Below are 24,152 nucleotides of genomic sequence, written 5' to 3' on the forward strand. Positions count from 1 at the left end.
TCTTTGCCTGAGTGCCAAGAGCCTACCAAAGTCTGCACAGAGGTAGACACACAGCTGTGTGGCTGTTTGTCAAGTTTTATTAGTCTTCCAGGACCACCGGCTGTAGCTTCAGGTATGGCTCACGAATAGTGAAGTGTAGCCTGACAGCAGCTGCTCTAACATTTCTTTCTGCACCCTGCTGAGGCTGAGTAAGAAGAGAGGCCAGGCTAACACTATCCAAGAGGTGGATGGAAGAGGAAATTATGCCTTCTAGATGTGTAGGTCAGCATCTTCCACGCAAGATGAAAAGATCAGGATTCTTACTGATAAGGCTTGTTCTGTGCAGTATTTAGCTGCTTCTACTCCTTGAAACCATTTCTTTTGCTTGCATTTAGTTTAGGATATTTCCATCTGAAGTATTTACCTGTCATTAACACTGCCATCTTATCCTTGGATGGGGACCCACTCTTATAACTTTTTACATATGTGAAAGGCTCATTTTAAAACAGAGAATCGGATTTGTATATTTTTATGTTCATTATGTGTGGTAACCTGTTCTTTTATAAGTATAAGCTAGTATTTGCCAGTGCATCGATCTTCAATCATGAATGATCAGATCCTGGGACTTCTGACTTTTGCTATCTAGTTATATTCAGTAGTTAAGAAAAACATGATTGCTGTTCATGCCTCTATAAGAATTGTAAATGATTTCTAAAAATGAATAAAGTCCCATAATCCCTTAAAATTCAGTGATCCACTTAGTTCAAATTTTCAGCATTTTAAACCAGTCAGATTTATTGTATTGCCCTACATATCTACGCTAATACAATTTATAAAGAGCACATTATCCCATTCTCCTGATGTTAGATGATCTATTTGGTAAGTTAATGGTTTCAGCGGAATATTGAATCCCTGAATTTGTAGTCACTGATTTTTTTTTTAATATCCACAGTGATTATCTCAGAGACAACCATGCCACTGGAATGAACACACAAACACGAATCTTACCCTTCCAAGACAGATTTTATTCATGCACTGCTCCCCTGAGAACTGAAAGGGCCATATTACTTCTTAAAACCACAATAACTGGTTTTTGAGCTAACTTTGAAATTTGCAAAGAAAAGGAGCCCATAACAAATTTCCTCTCCGTCATGTTGAGCTGAGAATAGAACAGGTTCATTTTCATTCCAGGTTTGCCCTCAAACCCCCTCATTTACAAAGGCAGCCCTGCAATACCGCATCTGGAACTAGATGCTCTTCTTTCACAGTGCCCTGGAAAGACCTAGTTTCCACAAAGAGAGAAAACGTGCCAGCTAAATGCTGACAGGTCTTGAAAGATTGCAGTCATTTTTTGGGTGTTGTTAGGATAGCCTTACTTTTTAAATTTTCCTATTATTTAAAAAAGGAAGTGTTTTGTTACAACACCTGTTCACTATTAACTATGCCAGTGAGTCTGCTAGAATGCTTTCAGAAGGAAATCCTTGCTATATGAAGAAGGGTCATTTCTTGTCTCAGTGCTGGATAGCCCGGAAGACCTAGAAAAGAAACGGATCTGCCGCATCATCACCCGTGACTTCCCACAGTACTTTGCAGTGGTGTCTCGCATCAAACAGGACAGCAACCTGATTGGCCCAGAGGGAGGCGTGCTGAGCAGCACAGTGGTACCCCAGGTGCAGGCCGTCTTCCCAGAGGGGGCACTAACCAAGCGGATCCGTGTAGGCCTACAGGTATGCCCACATCAAGATGCAAGTTAACCGAACATGGATTTTATTCCAGTGATTAAAAGTCAACTTTTCAAATGGGAATTAAAATGGTTAAAGAATCAAATTATTCCTGGGTGAGCAAAAGCTGCCCTAGGAGATCATACGTCTCATAAAGTTTTAGATGAGTGTTTGGTAACAGTAGTAAACGTTCAGTTGCCATATTTGAAGCCAGAAAACTGATTTATGAAATAAAGAGCAATGCATTAAGAAATTTGACATGGAATATAATGATATATTGTTTATTTTAATTTTTTTTTTCTTTTAAAAGGCTCAACCTATGCACAGTGAGTTGGTTAAGAAGATCCTAGGCAACAAAGCTACCTTCAGCCCTATAGTCACTTTGGAACCTAGAAGAAGAAAATTTCACAAGCCAATTACCATGACCATTCCTGTCCCCAAAGCTTCAAGTGATGTCATGTTGAATGGTTTTGGGGGAGATGCACCAACCTTAAGATTACTATGCAGCATCACAGGTGAGTCACACGTGACTACTGTAGTAGAAAGTTCTGAAAGAAGAAACTTAGATTGCTGTAAATATTAAATTACTTTGGTCGTAAGATGCCTGCAAGGTTATATGCATTAATTCAGGAAAGGCACTCTAACTAGGGGAAAGGAAATGAGCTAATATTTACTAAATAAAGCCTGTATGCGAAACTTTTAGACACTTCATATACATTGTTGTTTTTATCTCCACAGTAGCCCTGTGAGGAAACTTTAATCCTATTTTGCTGAAAAGGAAACCAAGATTGAGAGAAATTCTATAACTTGCCTGAGATTATACCGTAAATATGTAGCAGAGTTGAGATTCAAACCCAAGCCCATATTCCTCAAAACCCAAGCTTTAAGCCTTCTTTGAAGACATCATCCTATACCTGTTGAAAAATAAATAATATCTTGAATAATTATACCCAATAATTCAAACTTTTCTGTCCAGGAATTGGTTATGTCTTTATCATTGATGTGCTGAACTAACTTTGGAAAAACAAAATGAAGGTTTTTAATGATTAACTGAATTTTGGTCTTTTCAATTGGAAGTTGTAATAGCTTTCAGTCAGCTACCAAACTCCAGAAAGACATTCCCAGAATATTGGTCGTCTCTGCCAATAATACCACCACAAATGGTGAGAGGTGAAAAATCCACACAAGTAGCCTGTGTTAGAACTACACAATTTGGCTGATGATTTCCCTAATTAACAATAACTACATGGTGTTGGCTTTCAGTAAATATTCGTACTGTTGTCAGTAGGGATAGTGACCATCTCTGCTTGCTTAAGTATTGTTAGAATTTTTTTTTCATTTCTCCTTCATATTAGCAGAAATGTTTACCCTTTTTTTATTCTCTCTTTCATTCTTCCTCCTCATTAATGTTTTTTCTGTACTCTTGATAACGAATCATTGAGACTTTACCGCATAAGTTTAATAATATGACATAATTTTAAAGTACATGGACTAAAATGAGGGTAGTGGGAAATCATATGCTTCACCTATGGCCTCTTTCCAATTACTCATTTCTGGTTATTACATAGCATTCCTGGGTATCTTTCCCATACTTTTTGGTCCATGTGTATATGATTAACCTTCCTACAATGTGCAGCATAATAGTGTGGTTGCAAAACAAGTCAGATTGAAAAATGTCCATGGTACATCCTGCCCTTATAGATGACAAAATGAAGATACCACCTGGGCCTAGGCACCATCTGATCTAGTTATTCCAGCCCTCTGTCTTTGGATGGATTTGTAGTAAACAATTTCTTTAATTTATCTATTAATTTTTACAAATATGTTAACCTAGGTGTTTGGATTTTTGTGTTTTGCTCAGTTATATTTTATGGTTCTGCTTACAGTGTATATTTTAGAGGCCTCCAAGAATAAGTTTCCATGACCTTTGTTTGATAACTCATTCCCTTCTTTAAGAAACCTTAGTCAAAATTGGTTTTCATCTCAAACGTGTATTTCTCCTGCAGTGCTTGAAGACAGTTTTGTCCTATCTATGCCAACTTAATTTCTCAGTAGAAATAAAAGTCAGCATCACCCTCCATAGTGATTTGTCTGTGCACAGAGGTCATCCTTTGGCATTCAGTCATTTGCTCATTCACTTTGCAGTATTTATTGAGCTCTTAATATTTTCCAAGCACTTTTTTTGCCAGCCTTCAATTACAAATTGAGAGGAAGTTTTCTTTCTTGAAAATAATTGCATAAAATATGAAGTTAAAGAACAAAAGAATATTTGGATTTTTGTTTTAACAAAGCATTCAGCTCCTTGCTTGGTCAAAGGATCTTTTAAAATCATCAATTGTATATAATTCAAACTTACCTTCAGAGCCTTGCAATTACAGTAAAAGCTTTAGAATGTCAGCAGAGAATAGAGCGCCTAGTCATTTGAAGCAGTTATTCAAATGACCTCCCTTAAATTTAGTTCCATGAAGTGTGGTGTTTGCTGTTTGTTTTCAATGCGTCATTTTTTAGCATACAGTTTTTAGTCATTTTGCTTCCAATGTGTCATCTCGAAGGGTGAGTGAACATAGCCACTACCACAAAGACTTTATTTTACAATGCAGGGTCTGGAATTTTGCCTAATTTTTTTCAACAATCATATTATTTCAGGTGGAACCACCCCTGCTCAGTGGGAAGATATTACAGGAACTACGCCATTAACATTTGTCAATGAATGTGTTTCCTTTACAACCAATGTGTCTGCCAGGTATGGTTATACTGCATAGAAAAACCTACTGTGAAATTGTGTGCCCCCGATGTCTTTTATTTTGTTCCTTACATTCTTTAAAAGTCATTTTTTTGGTATGGTTTTAAATATGATCTGCATTTACCTTCATATTATAAACTAGACCTGCCAGTAAATGTAATAGTGATAATGCAATAACAAGTAGTATAACAAAGCCAGTAATAACAAAGCCAGTCAGATTAAAATCTAAAGAAAATAAATGATTGTTGGCTATTACTGTATGACCCAGACTCTGGTTTTAGCAGCCACTGCTGATTTTTCCAGTCCCAAAAGTCTTAGGAATGATAGATTTCCTGCTGTCAACAAAAGCCTGAACTACTTTTTCCAACAGAATGATAACCAAAACACAAAACATATCATGGTTTGCTTAAACAGTTTAGAGGTTTCGGTGATGCTTACGCATCATAGCACATTTACATATTGCCCACTTATGTATCACACATCTTTAAAAAGCTTAAGCTATTTAGTTTTATTGCATGTGTATACACTAACTCAGTTTATTAATATGAGTTCTCATTTGCATGATTGTTAATAGATTGCCAAGCATTTTCCCATTTATTTAATTTGATTACTGCAACAACTTTGTGACTTAAGAAGGGCAAGAAGCATTATGTCCATTTTACAGATGAGAAAACTGAAGTTGAGAGTGGTTACAGCTTAAATTCTTATTCGGGGGGAAAAAAGATAGATGCGTAAATAACAGTGCACAGCAATAGATGGGTGTGGTGACACATGTTTATAGTTCGAGCCACCCAGAGGGCTCAACTTTGAGTCTCCGGTTCTATGTGTCAATGTGCCCTGCCACTCAGGCATCCACGTTCTAATGCCAGAAAATGACAAGTTCTGAATGGAAAGGTACAAAAGAGGTACTAAAAGAATTCAGAGGAGGGTGTTTGCATCAGGGTGGTCACAGAGGATGTCTGAGAAGAGGTGACTCATGAGATAAGTAGGAACCTAACAGGCAGATACATAAAAGTGGAAAAGATGGTAACATGAGCAAAGATGCAGAAGGGCATTGGGAGCTGGCAACAGTGGAGTCTGTAATTCAGCAATAATGCCGGAATGTTGGTTAACAACATTATTTACAGAAGGCCTTGTAGGATAGACCAAGAAATCATGAGTTATTATGTTATTGTATTAATAATTTAAGTTTTTCAGACAATTGAAGAAGCAGTGAATAAAGTATAGTTCAATCAGTATAAAGAGGAAGGTAATGTTGAGTGCCTGCCGAGAGCCAGGAACTATGCTGAACCTTCAACACACTATAGTAAATGAAATAGGCCAGACCCAAAAGGACAGGTGTTGCATGTAAATGAGGTACCTAGAACAGGCACATTTATAGAGACGGAAAGTTTAATAGAGGTTACCAGGGGCTGAGGTGAAGGGGAAAATTTGAAGTGATTGTTTAATGGGTACAGTGTTTCTGTTTGGGATGATGAAAAAGTTCTGGAAATGGAGAGTGGTCATATTGCACAGTATTGTAAACGTACTTAATGCCAATGAATCGCACCCTTAAGAATGGTTAAAATGGTAAATTTTATATTACATATATTTTATCACAATTAAAAAGAAGAAGAAGAGAGATGGGTCAGGAACTGAAGGAAAGAAAGGCTAAGAAGATAAGGAAATCTCAGAATACCTAAAGATTATGGGCAATGGGTTGGGGGAAGGAGAGTGATCATAGATGGAGAAAGGTTTCAAAGTAAGAGGATGTGGAATAAATCTTTGAAGTGTATGAACAGCAAATTGAGAGAATGGCCGTCTGATCGTCTCTGCTTTCTCAGTGAAGTTACCTTTCTGAGGGTCTGAGCTGAGGGGGAAGGTCCAGGGGTATCATAAAGGTTTAGCACCATTAATGTACTGAATAAAATGGTATCTGAGGAAGAAGTTGCCAAAATATGTCACAGATTTAGCTGAGGCTAGAAATCATAAATTAGTCACAAAGCTAATAGTTTCTTCTATTAATTGTATTAAGCAATACTTAGGAGTTCTGAAGCAAATCAGATTTTTTTTAAGTGGCTGGGTTGATCCAACTTTGGTGACTGTGAGTCCTTTGGAAAAGAATGATGGAATGAGGGGAAAAGCTAGGTAGATTTTTGTTGAAAAGAGTTTCAGGAAATGAAATGAACAGGAGGGGCAATCATGGACAATAGAAACTCATCCAGTGAGATACTTGTCATAATGTCCAATACTGGGCTTATACCACTAAAGGATTCTAAACACTGAAGCTATATTTCAGGAGATTGAATACTCAGAAGAGTTTCCAAGGGAAAAAATTACAAACACAGTATTTAATAGTTGACCTTAAACACCTGGTACCTCTTTTCTCTTCCCCTCACCTGCTTCCTCCTTCCCATCTATCCTCCTACCTTTCCTCCCTTCCCTATCTTTCTTTCCCTTCCTTTTTACTTCCTCTCATTATCTCCCTTTCTTGCTCCCTTCTTTTTCCAAGAAGCATTTAATGATTACTTTGATCATATTGAAGGAACGGACTTGGTTTTCATGCAGTTGGCCTTCCTTATTCATAGTCGTGGAGCCCACTGATACAGAGGGTTGACTGTATTCCACCATTTTAAATAAGGAACTGGAGCATCTGCGGATCTTGGTATCTGTGGAGTTCCAGGAACCAGTCCTCCGTATATACCGAGGGCTAACTGTACGTTAAATTTCAGGTAACTGACCTTATTTTATTTTATAGGTTCTGGCTGATAGATTGTCGACAAATCCAGGAGTCCGTTACCTTTGCATCACAAGTGTATAGAGAAATTATTTGTGTACCATATATGGCCAAATTTGTAGTGTTTGCCAAATCACATGACCCCATTGAAGCCAGGTTGAGGTGTTTCTGCATGACTGATGATAAAGTGGATAAGACGCTTGAACAACAAGAAAACTTTGCTGAGGTGGCCAGAAGCAGGGATGTGGAGGTACTGTATTTGTAAAACCAATTTTTGTTAATATGTTGTTTATACCTTTATTAATAAATTATATTTAAAATAGTATACCATAAATAGAGCCATCAAAAAAAAAGACCAGTCGACATCTTGATCAGTTAGAAGGAAGGTCAGGGTCTAAAATCAGCCATTTTTAGCCAGTTTGGACCTATTCAGTTGGGATAGTCTCAGTGTATGTGAGGAGGTAAAAGGACTCTTAAAGATTATTGTGGGAAAAATTATGTGTCATTGATAAATTCAAAGTATGTAAATAAATATAGCAATTTATATGTTTTTATCTTTCCTTGTTATTATTTTTTGAGGTGAATATTTATGTGATTTCTTTTTTTTTTCTTATTATTCTTTAATAGTGAAGAAAACAGTCCAGGAAGTATATGCTTTGTATAAATGGGAAAGTATGATACCCAGGGCTTTTCTACATTACTTTTTCTTATTTCAGAATTTTCCATCAGTGTGGGCCTTTGGATATTGAACTCAAGTAACCTGACTCATTGTGACGTCAAAAAGAAATTTAAATTTAGTATTTAAAGATATATTGGTTTGCGAAGGTAACACGTTAGAGGATTAGAAATGAGACCATTAACATTAAATGCCACTATGCGTTTGAAGATTCCCATTACTAGTAAGAAGAGGGAGTGCTGGTACGTGCTTTGTCACAGATAAGACCAAATGTCAGTCAGGAGTTTAAAGATTATTGTATGCACATTTTAAGAATTTTAATGTTCCAGGTAATACCACCACTTCTTCATGTAAATAACAAGTAATAATTGCAGCTATTATATTCTGTGTTGTTTTTCTCTATGTCCACCAGGTATTAGAAGGAAAACCCATCTATGTTGATTGTTTTGGCAACCTGGTGCCATTAACCAAGAGTGGCCAACATCATATATTCAGTTTTTTTGCCTTCAAAGAAAACAGACTTCCTCTCTTTGTCAAGGTAATATATACATGGAACTTTGTAATGCATTTAATTCAAGATCAAGTAAAGCTTTGACTTCCTTTAGTAGAAGAAAATATTTGCTTTTCAGTCATTTCCAGTGATTTTTTTAAACCATTTCTGTAAAATTTTCAAGTCCTAGAAAACCAACCATTTTTTAAAATTTCAACCTTAATTTTTAGTTATAGACTATGTTTAAGGCTAAGAATGAGGGACAAATAGCCAATTCATTAATTAGAAAAACTGGCCATTCTTTTCCAAATTTTAAGGGAAGTCTCTCTCTCTCTCTCTCTTTTTTTTTTTTTTACTATTAGTTCTTTTAAATATTTGTGCTTAAATTTTTAAAACATGTGATTTCACAATTGTAGAGACCAAAAGAGTTCTTAGTGACAAATTTTTGTAATAAAAAGCTCTCAAAAGACCCAGGATCTCGCTTAATCTATTAAGAGATTATCCCAGATAGAGCTATAGACTGGATATACTTTCATAAATTCATTCAACAAACATTTATGGAGACACTTCAGTGTACCATAAATTTGTCGTCCCTCTTTAGGAATATTAATCCACGTTAGGAATTTGGCAGTAACATATACAAGTTTTGTCCTAGATTCCCAGTTCTAAAGAGGGACAAAAATGGATATGAGTGAGAGATTTGTGAAATTGAAGTAATAATTCTATTTAAATTTTAATAAGTCTGTTAAGTTTTCTCAAGATCTCTACTGCAGGCCTTCATTGTGCCATTTCTGGTTCAGTTGTTTTGCCCGATTAAAGAAAGGCTCTTACAGATCACACATTAAGCACTAACTGCTGAGGGGCAGTGGATCCATTTAACACAAACAGCTGTATAATTGTGCTAATATTTGATATTGTTGATGTGCAAAAGTCATTTTATAACCAACACAATACAAAAATAGGAAAACGACTTAAGTAAACATTTCTCCAAACAAGATACACAAAGGGCCAATAAGCACATGAAAATATGCTCAACAACTTAAGTGAATTCAAACTAAGACCACAGTGAGATCCCACTCCATACCCATTAGGTTGGCTATTATCACAAACAAACAAATAAACAGAAAATAACAAATGTTTGTAAGGATGTGGAGAAATTGGGATCCTGATACATTGATTGCTGGTGGAATGTAAAATGGTGCAGCCACTGTGGAAAACAGTATGGCAGTTCCTCAAAAAGTTAAACATAGAATTAGCATATGATCCAGCAATTCCTGAAGGATTGAAAGCAGGGACTTGGTTACTTGCAGTGTTCATAGCAGCATCTTCCCAGTAGTCGAAAGGTGGAAACATCCCAAATACCCATCCACAGATGAATGGATAAACAAAATGTGGTATATGCATACAATGGAATATTATTCAGCCTTAAAATGAGGGAAATTAGCCAGACACAAAAGCCAAATATTGTATGTTCCCACTTATATGAGGTACCTAGAGCAGTCAAATGCAGAGTCAGAAAATAGAATGGTGGTTACCAGGGGATCGGGGAAGGAAGGAATGGGAAGTTAATGGAAACGGTTTCAGTTTGTGAAGGTGAAAACGTTCTGAAGATGCATGGTGGTAATAGTTATACAACAGTGTGAATGTACTTAATGCTACTACACTGTGCATGTAAAAATGGTTGAAATGATGTTTTATGTATAATTTAACACAAACTTTTAAAAAGAACGAAATTCTGATATATGTTGCAACGTGAATGTATAACTCTACCTATACGAGGCACTTAGAAGGGGCAAATTTATAACAACAGAAGGTTGAATAGAGGTTACTAGGTGCTGGGGTAGGAGTAGAATGGGGAATTACTGCTTAATGGGTACAGAGTTGCTGTTTGGGATGATGGAAAATTCTGCATAGTAGTGATGATTGCACAACTTTGTGAATGTGCTTCATGACACTGAATTGTATGCTTGAAAATGGTAAGTGTATAAACGAAAATGGTAAATTTTATGTTATGTATATTTTACCACATTTTTTTAAGCGAAATGATCTTCTTTAACCATTCTAAATGACAATAGGAAAGGAGAAAAGGAACACCTCCAAATCCTTATTTAGCATTATCTAATGCTATTTCCTGATTCTTTTGAGTATCATCTCATTAAAATAAATAGTGTGTATCATATGGGTGAAGCATGTATGCCTTTCTTGATCAAGGTACGTGATACAACTCAGGAACCTTGCGGACGACTATCATTTATGAAAGAGCCAAAATCTACAAGAGGCCTGGTGCATCAAGCTATTTGCAACTTAAACATCACCCTGCCAATTTATGCGAAGGTATTGTAATCTGCTGTAGTGCAATACAGGGAGTATAGGATTTGATTTTCAAATTCTTTAAAATAAATAAAAGCAAAGACACTGAATGCAACCATATATAACAGTCATTTTTGATACCCTGTCCAATTTATGATTTTCCATTTAAGTAAGGGAAAAAGTAACTCTACCTTATTTCACATTAAATTCACTTTGATGGAAAATTTTCTATAAATACATAGTGGATATGGAAGAGAGAAAATTCAAATTTAAGATTTAATTTTTTGGACTAATTTTTAAAAATTAAATAGTTCACTTTGCCTTTCTTATTGTTTTTATGTGCCCTCCTGGCACCATACTAGTACATTTCACCCTACCAAAACTTTGTGAGTCTGTTAGCTTCGGTTTACTACCAGTTCACGGGTGGATTATGTATTATGAGATTCAGAGCAACAGCAGGATATTTTACCTTGTTGCTAAAATAATTATTTGTTCATCTTGTAACCTGTACTGTTTTAGGAGCGTCAAATTAATTTTTCAACTATTTTAACATGATTAGTATATAAAATACTCGCATGTTATAGGAGTAGATTTGAAACATGGTTGAAAGGAAAATTCATTAATTCTTGACCCAAATCTACCTACAGGTATTACTTTCTAGTCAAACCTCTCCCCATTATAGAATTCTTTGATTACTCTGATCAAATCAAAGAAGGCAAGGGGGATGAATTAAATGTTGGGGAGAACTTTATTTATTATTAAAAAAAATTTTAACCAGTATCCCTTTCCTTTTAATGGAAAGCTCCCACATGGCAATTTATAGGAGGTTATAGCAAGTGATCAGTGTGAATTTTAGAGGTTGGGAAGTGGGATGAGTAGTGGCAGGTGAGACCTGGAGGAGAGGTAGAAGTATATTTAAAATCCTAAATCTTGACTCTGCAAAACAAAACATTTCCTATACTTCTTTTTATTTACCACAGTATATTTTTCTTACTTAATTAGTCTTATAAATTAGAGATCAGTCACATAGAGATAAGCATGTAGTGTCATGTTTAACATTGTAAATTCTTATTAAATGATAAAAATTAAATGAAATACTAGTATCTGTTTACATAAATTTACATATTATTCCAAGAATTAGAATACAGCAATAGGTATATTGATCGAGTAAGTGGACTGTAATTGCACTCCAATGGTACAGAATGTACTTTGGGGTTTGTACTGCTGATCACTTTTGAGTCACCGAAGCAGAATACCAAATAAGAACCATGAAGAAATATGTACTGCTGGGGCGATCCACCTAAGTGATATGTAAAGATGAATGAGCTTTGTCTCTGATTTCAGTGAGCTTTCAATGTGCTATAAAAGAAAGCATTTAGTTTATTATTACTTTTTACTTTTAAGTCAAGATGTATCAGACACAGTTATTAATGCTGTGATGGTCCAGGACAACTTTCCATTTAGTAACTCAAAACAAAAGAAAAAATTGCCAAACAGTGTATAGTTCAGATATATTTTAGAACTTAGTAGCTCTTAATTATAATAGAACTCCTAAATATTGCCTGTGTATTGAAAATATTTTCACCATATGTTTATTTGTGGCTTTTAACATTTTTAGCCAATATCTGTTAATGGCTGAGATATTGTCATCACCATTTCTGTAGACATATGCCATCAAATCCATTAAACGTCAAACTTTGAGGCTGCTGGTAACGGAGCATCTGAAATTAGTATATTTATAATTTTAGTTCTTTTGTCTAGTAGATTAGCCTATTTATAATATTGGTTCTTTTGTCTCTTGAATCTACAGACATTTGCATTTAAATCAATCTTCTTTAATTTTTGTGCTTGTTTTCTGTACACTGTTAGTAAGAAAAAATACAAGTACGCTGACGTATGCTTACCTATTGATATCTGTTGTCAGGGTATTTAGTCTTGTCTTTTCTTCTAAATACTCTCCACTCTTCCTGCTCTCTTTTTTCCATCTTGCATGGCATCTTGGGGCGGCAAGGAATCAGAGTCAGATCAAGAACAGGAGGAAGAGGTAATTGTGTGGCATTGTCACTTGTTAATGGCTGTGTTACTGCTATAACCACTGATAAGAGCACATGGTTACCTGTGTCTTAGAAGGGTTCCACCGTTGTCCTTAGTAATTAAAGGGTCACGATCTTACTTAACCTCTCTGAGCCTGTTTTCTCATCTTATGGACTGATTTCAGAGGACAGTAAAATTTCCCTATAAATTCTTACCTGTCTTTATGCAGCAATATAGATTTCTCTACCAACAGCTGAAGACCAAAACCATTATCTCAGTGGTTCTCAAAGGTTGGTCTGGAGACGCCTGGAGGTCAAAACTCTTTCCTTAATAGTACTGAAACATTTTTTGCCTTTTAGTTCCCATATCCTCACAAGCTACATAGGAGTCTTCCAGAGGCTCCATTACATGTGATGACATCATCACCCTGACACTCTGGAATGTGCGCTTGTGTATACTTGGGTTCTTGTATATTTATTTGTAATACACATATTTATTTATATATGTTAAACATAAACAGAAGTTCTTCAGACTCCTCAGTATTTTTTTAGGAGTGTAAAGGGGGGTTAATAACAAAAAGTTTGAGAACCACTGAAATAAAAAACTTTAAGGAGCATATAGTTCATCCATTTGACTATACTAATATTATAATGCAGAACTCTGCATATAATGAGCACTTCTCATAAGGTAGATTCTTTACTCAGTGCTCCACATACCCCACCAACACTGATCTCACAGTCACCCTGTGAGGTGTGTGCTATCATATCATAGATGATGTGTGACAGATGAAGAAAATGAGCCTTAGAGAGGTTACCTTGAATAAATGGCCATTTGAATTATACCTGCTTCGATAGTCAAAGCAAGTGTGTGTGTGTTTCCCTTATAAAGGTCTGAAAATGCCAAAACATTATCATAGAAATGAAAGAAATCATTGGAAAAGTCCATATACTTAACTGATTAACATATAGCTTCCTGTTTCTAAGATAGACAAATGGAATTGTTATTAGCTGCACGTAAATGTTGTCAAATATACTAATTTTATTTTTTAATGTTATTCTGTTGGATTTAAACTAGAAAACCATAAAGAAAAACATAATAAACACCCTTGTACTCACCAGCTTAAAATGTAAGGCCTTATCAGTTCATAGACTGCCCCAGAATTCACTTCTTTACCGATGCCCAGGCAGTGGGGCAGGATGAGAGACTCATTGTCCTGCCACATATAACCAAATACACAATAAACTTACAACAAGACTGAAGTCATTTTTTCCCTCAACTGTGCAGTCACTCTTTGTCTCTCATATTCAATTTCCTTTCTGTAGTTGGTGACTCAATCCCCAAGCTGTTCAAGATGATACGTGCACACCTTGTTGAAAGAGCAACACAATTATGAAACCAACTTTGCTATGTTCAAATGAATTCTTCCATTAGGCTTATGATTTTTCTAACGAGTATTTTCAGGAACTATTCAGGGCGACAGATCCAGTTTGTATTCTTTTCAGGATTTGGAATTCTGGCTTATAACTAATAATGAAACTACTTCTGTAGAATGTAACACCCTGGCATGCTCTTTGTTCTTTCCTTTCTCTCAACTAAATTGACACTTACTGTTTAAAACCTACTTCACTTTTTTCCTGGCCTTTTCCGTAATATGTATTTCTAACATCAAACACACCTGCATCATACCTTCCAGGAGTAACATGTTAGAAAGGACTTTCCACCCATAGTGTCTAGAAAGGAGATTTGTTTTTTCAAAGTTAGGATAAGAATCAGAGACTCTGGGGAAGCACAGTAGCAAATTACTCTGACCTTCCTCTAGCTTATGGCATTTCCCACGTCTGTAAAATAGGAGCTTACTGTACACATCAGGGGCTGTGAGGCAAGATGCTATTTGTAACCATTCAATTTATGTATGTTTTCTTTCAGATCGATATGACATCAGAAAAAAGTAAGATTTCAAATAAAATTGAGTTTGTTTGAAAGCTGGCTACAATAAAGAAAAGCATGAATCAAGATGCAAGCTAGTTGCCATTACTAACCACTATAATAATTATGTTTTTATACTATACTTATTAATCATTAATATTTATTTAGAAAAGCAGCTTGGCCAGTTAAATTATGAATATATCTAATTTGTGAGCTAATTAGCAGTAAAATGCAATGATTATTCATCTAAGCATTCACTTTCTTTTAGATCCCTGTTAACCCTGCTATTGCTGTTATGCTTGTTTAGAAACCCACCCTACCGTTTTTGTCCATTTGTTAGCATAATATTGTCATCTCATTTTTTTTAAGCTCTGACATGACAGTATCACTTTTTATATCAAGCAACAACTGACATCAGTAGAGAGCTCATTATTTATGTAGGCTACACCTGCAAAAGTGATACTGTCTTAATAGTTTTCAGCTAAAGCTAACTCTCCCCTCACCCCACCCCGACCCCTACCCCTTACACCTCTTACTGTGGTGAAGTATAACTGACTTTTCTAGGGCTGAGGTCTAATGGACTTTTGTGAAAACTTTCTGAAAAAATTAAGAACCAGAAAAGCAAAAATTAAAACCTCCTGGATGAAATTATTAATCACAGCAGTATGTCATAATAGTGCTAATTTTAAATAATGATTCAAAGCCTAAACGTAATCTAGTACAAAGAGAACTGGTCTTTACAGACTTTGAGAGAGCTATCTTAGAGTTCATTTCAGGTTTGTAACAGTCAATTAAATTTTTAGTGTGTTGAACTGTTTCTGGTGACTCTAGCTTCTTATGTGGAAGAAGTTGAGTTTTTCAGGTTTCCTTCTGCTTTTATGCCCCAAATGCTCTAGAAAAAATCTAATTTTTAATGTTTATTCATTTTAAGATTTATTTTGATTCACTGTATTTCAGGGTGCTATTCCCAAAAGAAGAAAACTTAGGACCAAGTTTAATATGGTCATCAGGCCCTATGCAATAATCATCAGGCTTTTTTTTTTTCCCCTTCTTTTGAAGTCCTAGCACAATGTAATTTACTGCTAAGTTATTGAAATACTTTTAAATGAGAGTCTCCTTACCCTCATGTTAAATCATTATTCAGGACGAGAATATTTGAAATTCTGGATGTTTTCATTGTTTTATATCTGAACAAATCTGTATTGATATAAATTAGTTTAATATATCTTTGTATATGCATTTCACATAGTATAGCTCCTCAACATATACTGATTCTCTCAAGAGAAGGCATTTATGTTTATAAAAAAATTTACATTATCATTGCCTTCATTAATTCCTCTTTTTAAAGAGATTTTATTATCCCACTTTCTTCTCTGGGACTACGATGTTTATTTAAATGGCCCTTTGTTCCTTGGATACAAGCTAGTAGGAATTAAAAATTCATCCATCTGGCTCAATCATTTTTAAAAAGTTACTATATTGCTGTAATGTCATAGATCCTCCTGAATGACTCCCAGGTATTGTGACTGCTTTAAAAGTTTCAAATATAGACTCATGTTTGGCTTTCTTTTAGTGTAAAGACAATCATAAAATAATCTTCAACCAGGCATGAAATAATCTCCAAAGGAGGGCTCTGTTGAAAGGACTCTTCCCTAAGGTCTTTTCAAGAATAAATCCTAAGAGAGTTTGAGTTTTCCCCCTTGCCTTTAATGGGTGCAGGCCCCCACTACCTATGCCTCAAACATACTGCATCGAGCATCTTGTATGTGGACTTTTAGGGAAGTAAATACGCTTCACCACAGTAACGTTTTCCATATTTGTTCTAATTTCTTACCATTCTCCTGCCTGCACATTTCAGCAAGGCCACCTCTCCCACCAGTTTTATTCCACCTTTGCTTTGCATGGAAATAACTTGGCTTACATAAACTGTGCGTGTGTCCTGTGTGACTGTCTCTGATTTGGGTTGCCATGCATCACATTTTAACTTTGGACTCACATATAAGTTTAATCACAATCGTTGTTTTTGTTGTTTTTCTTTCCTTTCCTTTCTTTCCCTCCTTGGTCTGTCCATTACGTGTCTAAACAAGGAGGTTGCTCCAAGGAAAGGACCATGCCTCTCAGCACAAGACTGTTTGTTTCGTTGTTGGTGTGAATTTCCCTTAGATGAAATGCCGGTTTGCAGCTGATTCAGATATATTTTACATAGTCATTGTATATTGGCAGAACTAAATATACTGAATTCCAGATTTTTGTATGATTAAATAATGTCTATACATCATTAGACGATATTCTGAGTTTGCTACTACTGGCTTTCTCCTAGAGGAAATCAACTTTCTGCAATTTCTAATGCTTTTTTCCTTTTTTTCCCATGTTCATCTTTTTTCAACATTGGTCTGTAACATCTGAACAATCTTGAGATATCTCTGTGTAATTTCACTGCGTTCGTTCTTTGTTTTGTGATTTTGTGTGTGTCTTGATTAGTTGTTACAGTTTTGTTGTATGTGTGGATGTGCTACAAGTGAGAAAATTAAGCAAGTTATTTCCTGCTCATTTTTCCTTTTCAGTTTTTTTTTCCGTTAGCCTTGCTTTGCTTTTGTATCCTGAGACCTTGTGGATCCACCATTCCCAGCCCATTTTTGTTGTTCCACCCGCCACAACAGGAAAAGACACTGTGTCGTTTCAGTCCTGATTACATTTGCCAATATCTTTTTTGATTTCCATTTTACTTTCAATGTTTTTCATTCACATCAAAGATGATGAGACAGAATCTACAGAAACATCTGTCCTGAAAAGTCACCTGGTTAATGAAGTTCCTGTCCTAGCAAGTCCGGACTTGCTCTCTGAAGTTTCTGAGATGAAACAAGATTTGATCAAAATGACTGCCATCTTGACCACAGATGGATCCGATAGGGCAGGTTCCCTCAAAGTGAAGGAGCTGGTGAAGGCTGCTGAGGAAGAGCCAGGGGAGCCTTTTGAAATTGTTGAAAGAGTTAAAGAGGACTTAGAGAAGGTGAACAAAATCCTGAGAAGCGGAACCTGCATGAGAGATGAAGACAGTGTGCCAAGGTCTCAGCCAGAGAGAGAATTAGTGGAAGAGGAATGGGTTATTGTCAGTGATGAGGAAATAGAGGAGGCTAAGCAAAAAGCATCTTTAGAAATCACCGAATACCCATGTGCAGAAGTTAGAATAGAGAAAGAGACCAAAGCAAAAGTAGAGAAAGACTCGACAGGGCTAGTGAACTACCTTACCGAGGATCTAAATTCCTACGTGTCTCCTCACAAGGCGCCGCCGCAGACGGTGCAAGATCTGGCAGGGGAGAAACGCGAGGCTCCGGGGCCTTGCAGGAGCTCTGAAAGCGAAGGGAGAGCTAAAGAAGCACCTTCAGAGGAGACACAGAGCACACAGAAACAGCCCAAACCAAGCCTGGGCATAAAGAAGCCAGTGAGAAGGAAACTAAAAGAAAAACAGAAACAGAAAGAGGATAGTTCACAAGCTAGTGCAGAAAAAACTGAACTTAAAAAAGGTAGTTCAGAAGAGTCATTAGATGAGGACCCAGGTTTAGCCCCCGCGCCTCTTCCCCCTGTAAAAGCTACGTCACCTTTGATAGAAGAAACTCCCATTGGTTCCATAAAGGACAAGGTGAAGGCCCTTCAGAAACGAGTGGAAGATGAACAGAAAGGGCGAAGCAAGTTGCCTGTCAGAGTCAAAGGCAAAGAAGATGTGCCAAAAAAGATAACACAAAGGACACATCTAGCTGCATCCCCCTCTCTGAAGTCCGAGAGACATGCGCCAGCGTCACCCTCCTTGAAAACAGAAAGACACTCTTCTCTTTCCTCTTCTGCAAAAACTGAAAAGCACTCACCTGTGTCATCGTCAAGTAAAACTGAGAAACACTCACCCTTGTCACCCTCTGCAAAAACTGAAAAGCACTCACCTGTGTCATCGTCAAGTAAAACTGAGAAACACTCACCCTTGTCACCCTCCGCAAAAACTGAAAGACACTCCCCTGTATCCTCTTCTACAAAAACAGAAAGACACCCACCTGTTTCGCCTTCAGGTAAAACAGACAAACGCCCACCCAGCTCGCCCTCTGGGAGAACAGAGAAACATCCACCCGTGTCACCTGGCAGAACAGAGAAACGCTTGCTTGTATCACCAGCTGGAAGAATGGAAAAGCATTCACCTGTCTCAACCTCTGGGAAAACCGAGAAGCACCTGCCTGTGTCACCTTCTGGGAAAACAGACAAGCAACCAGCTGTCTCCCCCACCTCAAAAACAGAAAGAATCGAGGAGACAATGTCTGTTCGGGAGTTGATGAAAGCTTTCCAGTCAGGTCAGGACCCATCTAAACATAAGACTGGACTCTTTGAGCACAAATCCGCAAAACCAAAACAGCCACAAGAAAAAAGCAAAGTTCGGGTAGAAAAAGAAAAGGGGCAGATAGTAACCCCGAGAGAAACGCATAAAACGGAGAGTCAGACAATCAAACGAGGCCAGAGATTCCTGGTCACGGGACCTTCAGAATCCAGAAGAGCGGTCCGTGCTTCCTCCACAGGGTTTAAGAGAGAAGATGTAGCTGAAGGAAAGGAGAAAGCGCTCAACCACAAAACACCCGAACCTGTTCAGCCAGCACCTGAAGAAGAAAGCCATAAAGATAGTGAAGTCCCCAAAGAAAAGCTGGCTGATGAACAGGGAGACATGGATCTCCAGATCAGCCCAGACAGGAAAACCTCCACTGACTTTTCTGACGTCATTAAGCAGGAACTGGAAGACAATGACAAATACCAACAGTTCCGCCTGAGTGAAGAGACTGAGAAGGCGCAGCTGCACTTAGACCAAGTGCTCACTAGTCCTTTCAACACAACGTTCCCGCTAGATTACATGAAAGATGAGTTCCTCCCAGCCCTGTCTTTACAGAGTGGTGCCTTACATGGCAGTTCGGAAAGCCTGAAGCAGGAAGGGGTAGCAGGTTCTCCGTGTGGCAGCCTGATGGAAGGAACCCCTCAGATTAGTTCAGAAGAAAGCTATAAGCATGAGGGCCTAGCAGAGACCCCCGAGACAAGCCCAGAAAGCCTTTCTTTCTCACCAAAGAAAAGGGAGGAGCAAATTGAGGAAACAAAGGAAACTACCAAGTTAAAAACACCACCAGAAATTCATTCCGAAAAAGGACATCCCTCAACCAAAGACGTTACTGATGGTTCTGAAGGGCAAGGTGCTGCAGTCACGGGGGGCACAGAGCCCTCTGCTGAGTGTTTGCTGAAGGAGGTCACCCGAGACCCTTCCAAAGACACATGCCCCCCACAAGAAGGTGACGGCCTTGGCAGCCAAGGCATATCATTAGCAAAAGAAACATCCGAAGGACTGACTGAGGAAGTGTCCTGTGATGAAGGTCCACTTAAATATGTTAGTTCAGCCCATGAGACACAAATGGATACTGAAGCTCAGGGATCCACAGCCACCGAGCCCTCAGATGAGACGAAGGCCTTGCCGCTGCCTGATGCTGCTGTAGAGACAGGCCCAAGGGCTGAGCCAAAGCCCCAGGGGGTCATTAGAAGTCCCCAAGGCTTAGAACTCGCACTCCCTAGCCGTGATAGTGAGGTCCTCAGCCCTGGGGCTGATGAGTCCTTCACAGTGAGCCACAAAGACTCCCTGGAAGCCAGCCCAGTGCTGGAGGATAACTCCTCACACAAAACTCCTGATTCTCTGGAGCCGAGTCCTCTGAAAGAATCCCCTTGCCATGATTCTCTTGAAAGCAGCCCTGTTGAACCAAAGATGAAGGCTGGAATTCTGCCGAGTCACTTTCCTCTTCCTTCAGCCGTTGCCAAAACAGAACTCTTCACGGAAGTGGCCTCTATGCGGTCCCGGCTGCTCCGAGACCCAGACGGCAGTGCTGAGGATGACAGCCTTGAGCAGACGTCACTCATGGAGAGCTCAGGGAAGAGCCCCCTTTCCCCTGACACCCCCAGCTCCGAAGAAATTAGCTATGAGGTCACACCCAAAACCACAGATGCAGGCACCCCCAAACCAGCTGTGATTCCTGAATGTGCAGAGGAGGATGACTCAGAAAATGGGGAGAGAAAGAGGTTCACACCTGAAGAGGAAATGTTTAAAATGGTAACCAAAATCAAAACGTTTGATGAACTTGAACAAGAAGCAAAGCAGAAAAGGGACTACAAAAGAGAACCCAAGCAAGAAGAATCTTCTTCATCCTCTGACGCAGATGTTGACTGTTCAGCAGACATGGATGAAACAAAACACACGGAGAGTGTAGAGGATGAAAGCGATGTCCCTGTGGTTGTAACATCAGAGAGCAGAAAGGCTTCTTCCTCCTCAGAAAGTGAACCTGAGTTGACACAGCTGAAGAAAGGTGCTGACTCAGGCCTCTTATCAGAGCCAGTTATTCAAGTGCAACCCCCTTCCCCACTTCCATCCAGCATAGACTCAAATTCCAGTCCCGAAGAAGTACAATTCCAGCCTGTTGTTTCCAAACAATACACTTTTAAGTTGAATGAAGATACTCAGGAAGATTCAGGTAAATCAGAGGAAGAAAAAGATCGTGAATCTCATTTATCTGAAGACAGTCATACTGTTTCTACTGATGGCCCAGAGATGTCTTATGATGATCTAAACAGAGATGCTGATCAACAAAAACTTTGTGATGACCGTGGGTATGAAGCAGGGAGTCCCAGCGGCTCAGCCACTCCTGTCTCTTCAGGTCTCCGCAGTTCCACTGGTGATGATGTCAGTGAGCAGCTAGTTATCCATAAGGAATCATTAGCTCTCCAAGACACTGGTGGAAAAGATACAGAAGAAGAGCTTGATGTTTCTGGAGTCGAATCTCCACAAGTAGATTGCCCCAGTGAAAGCTCTTCATCTTTGTCCTCTTTGCATCGTTGTCCAGCATCTGAAGCAAAAGAATTAGACGAAGACATAGTCTCTACATCTTCTGCTACAAAAATGGAGGTCACAAAACCTGACCAAGCTTTTGAGAGCTTACCAGAGGACCGGTCCACTCTAGACTCATCCATTACTACTCAAACTGATAGATCGTCCTTGGATGTTCCAGTGTCTGACCCAGCGGAGACTGATGAAATCTCTGATCCTCAAATCATAAGCCCTTATGAAAATGTTCCTTCTCAACCTTTTTTCTCTAGTGAAGAAAGCAAAACCCAAACAGATACAAGGCACACAAGTTTTCACTCTTCTGAAGTGTCTTCTGTTACCATCACATCCTCCACTGAAGACACAGAAGTGACAAGCGCCTCTGGAAGAACTGTTTCAAGTGAAGAATCTAATTTTGAGGACGAGAACCTGGACGTAGAACCCAAACAAGAAAGTACCTTGTGGGAAATGCAGTCGGATAGAGCCTCCTCATCTTTAGAGCCAACCGTACCAAATGCATCAACAGTTGCTGGTGAACAGAGAAGCAAAGTCATCATCACAAAAACTGATGTAGATTCTGATTCCTGGAGTGAAATCCGTGAGGATGATGAAGCCTTTGAGGCTCGAGTGAAAGAGGAAGAACAGAAGATATTTGGTTTGATGGTAGACAGACAATCGCAGGGTACCACCCCTGACACCACTCCTGCTAGGACCCCAACTGAAGAGGGGACCCCAACCAGTGAGCAAAATCCGTTTCTCTTTCAGGAAGGAAAATTGTTTGAGATGACCCGAAGTGGTGCCATTGATATGACCAAAAGGTCCTATGCAGACGAAAGTTTCCACTTTTTCCAAATTGGGCAGGAATCCAGGGAAGAGACTCTCTCTGAAGACGTGAGAGAAGGGGGTACTGGTGCTGAGCCCCTACAGCTGGAGACATCGGCTGAGTCATTAGCACTCTTAGAATCGAAAGAAACAGTGGATGACGAAGCAGAGCTACTCCCCGATGACCTGAGTGAGGAAGTAGAAGAAACACACGCTTCAGATGCTCCACTTAACTCCCAAATGGAGATTTCAGCCTCCATTGAAACATCAGTGAAAGAGGCACCTTCTGCGGGAGCTGAGGACCTCCCCTCCGTGGGAATGGGTGACACACCTCCCCTGTCCAGTGTGAAGCAGACAGCTTGCCCCGACTCCCCTAAACCGGTTGGACAAGTTCAGTTAGATTTTTCCACAGTCACTAGGTCTGTATATGCAGATCGGGGTGATGATTCTCCTGATTCATCCCCAGAGGAACAGAAATCAGTCATTGAAATCCCTACTGCACCCATGGAGAATGTGCCTTCTACTGAAAGCAGGTCCAAAATCCCTGTAAGGACTATACCCACTTCAACCCCAGCACCTCCATCTGTGGAGTATGAGAGCTCCCTTTCTGAAGATTTTCTACCCAGCCTGGATGAGGAAAGTAAACAGGATGAAACAAAACCAAAGTCTAAAATCCCCACGAAAGTGCCCGTCCAAAGAGTCGAGCAGCAGCCTTCGCATCTAGACCTGTCTCTACAGAAAACAGAGGCTCCTCAGGGACAGGACATGACAAGCAGAGCGCCAAGTAATAGAAGCAAACCTGAATCTGATGCCAGTTTGGACGCAAAGACCAAATGTCCAGTAAAAACTAGAAGTTACATTGAGACAGAAACAGAAAGCACAGAGTGGGCAGAGGAGCTTGAGTTAGAATCAGAGGAAGGGGCCACAAAACCAAAGATATTTGCATCCCGATTGCCAGTAAAGAGCAAAAGCACCACATCTTCCTGCAGGGGGCCCACAAGCCCCACAAAAGAAAATAAGGAGCATTTCTTTGACCTTTACAGGAACTCCATAGAATTCTTTGAGGAGATTAGTGATGAGGCTTCCAAGTTAGTGGATAGACTTACACAGTCAGAAAGGGAGCAGGAGTTAGTTTCAGATGACGAAAGTAGTAGTGCCCTGGAAGTTTCAGTAATTGAAAATCTGCCACCTGTTGAGACCGAGAACTCAATTCCTGAGGACATCTTTGACACAAGGCCCATTTGGGATGAGTCCATTGAGACTCTGATTGAACGCATCCCTGATGAAAATGGCCATGACCATGCTGAAGGTATTTGCCAGCCACTGGGATTCCCTGTGCTACGCATGTCATAAATTTGATATAGTTTTTTTGTGTGTCTGTTTTATTTGGTGATTTGTGTCTCATTTTCTTTAAGCTTTCTGTAGTGGTTACTATGTTTGTGTAAGCCCTTTGTGTTTTGTGCTTTCTCTGTATACTCTTGTCTGTGGAAACAATCTCAAGATTGAGTAATGAGAATGCTTATGGAAAACATAAACATGATCGACAGGCAACGGGGATCTTGCCTTTTCTCTAGCTGCTGCACGTGACGCCATGCAAGCTTTGAGTTTTGTTGTTCTGACGTTCCAGGCTTAGCCTTAAATTAAGCGTACGGATATATTTGGTTTTGTTTCATATTATGAGGATTCATTGCTTTTTCTAATTACCTTTGAGTACTTTAATAAGTACTTAACGATTTTACAATGATTAGGAAGCCATTTACACAAGAAGATTTCACATACCATGAAATTCTAATTGTTGAGGATTTGTTTTTGATTCAGAAAGGTTGGATTTCAGATACCATTGGTAAACACT

The 24,152-nt window shown here is 38.8% G+C and overlaps 1 protein-coding gene across 8 annotated transcripts in view; it reads left to right on the forward strand.

Moving 5' to 3' along the window:
- The window catches only part of ANK2 (ankyrin 2), a 570,766-nt gene that overhangs the window by 524,651 nt on the left and 21,963 nt on the right, over positions 1 to 24,152 (forward strand). For 5 of the 8 annotated variants that reach the window (XM_027103570.1, XM_027103568.1, XM_027103565.1 and 2 more), the window contains 8 exons: positions 1,495 to 1,706; positions 2,011 to 2,215; positions 4,347 to 4,443; positions 7,181 to 7,409; positions 8,248 to 8,373; positions 10,537 to 10,659; positions 12,647 to 12,679; positions 14,596 to 14,617. In XM_027103570.1, the coding sequence (XP_026959371.1) occupies positions 1,495 to 1,706; positions 2,011 to 2,215; positions 4,347 to 4,443; positions 7,181 to 7,409; positions 8,248 to 8,373; positions 10,537 to 10,659; positions 12,647 to 12,679; positions 14,596 to 14,617 (1,047 nt within the window). Of the gene's footprint in view, positions 1 to 1,494; positions 1,707 to 2,010; positions 2,216 to 4,346; positions 4,444 to 7,180; positions 7,410 to 8,247; positions 8,374 to 10,536; positions 10,660 to 12,646; positions 12,680 to 14,595; positions 14,618 to 17,348; positions 23,610 to 24,152 lie in introns of all 8 variants that reach the window. The other 3 variants (XM_027103569.1, XM_027103566.1, XM_027103571.1) reach the window with 2 other exon arrangements.

This window comes from Aethalodelphis obliquidens, unplaced genomic scaffold, assembly GCF_003676395.1.
Source record: "Aethalodelphis obliquidens isolate GAN/ISIS:26980383/991018 unplaced genomic scaffold, ASM367639v1 scaffold6, whole genome shotgun sequence".
Lineage (NCBI taxonomy): Eukaryota > Metazoa > Chordata > Mammalia > Artiodactyla > Delphinidae > Aethalodelphis > Aethalodelphis obliquidens.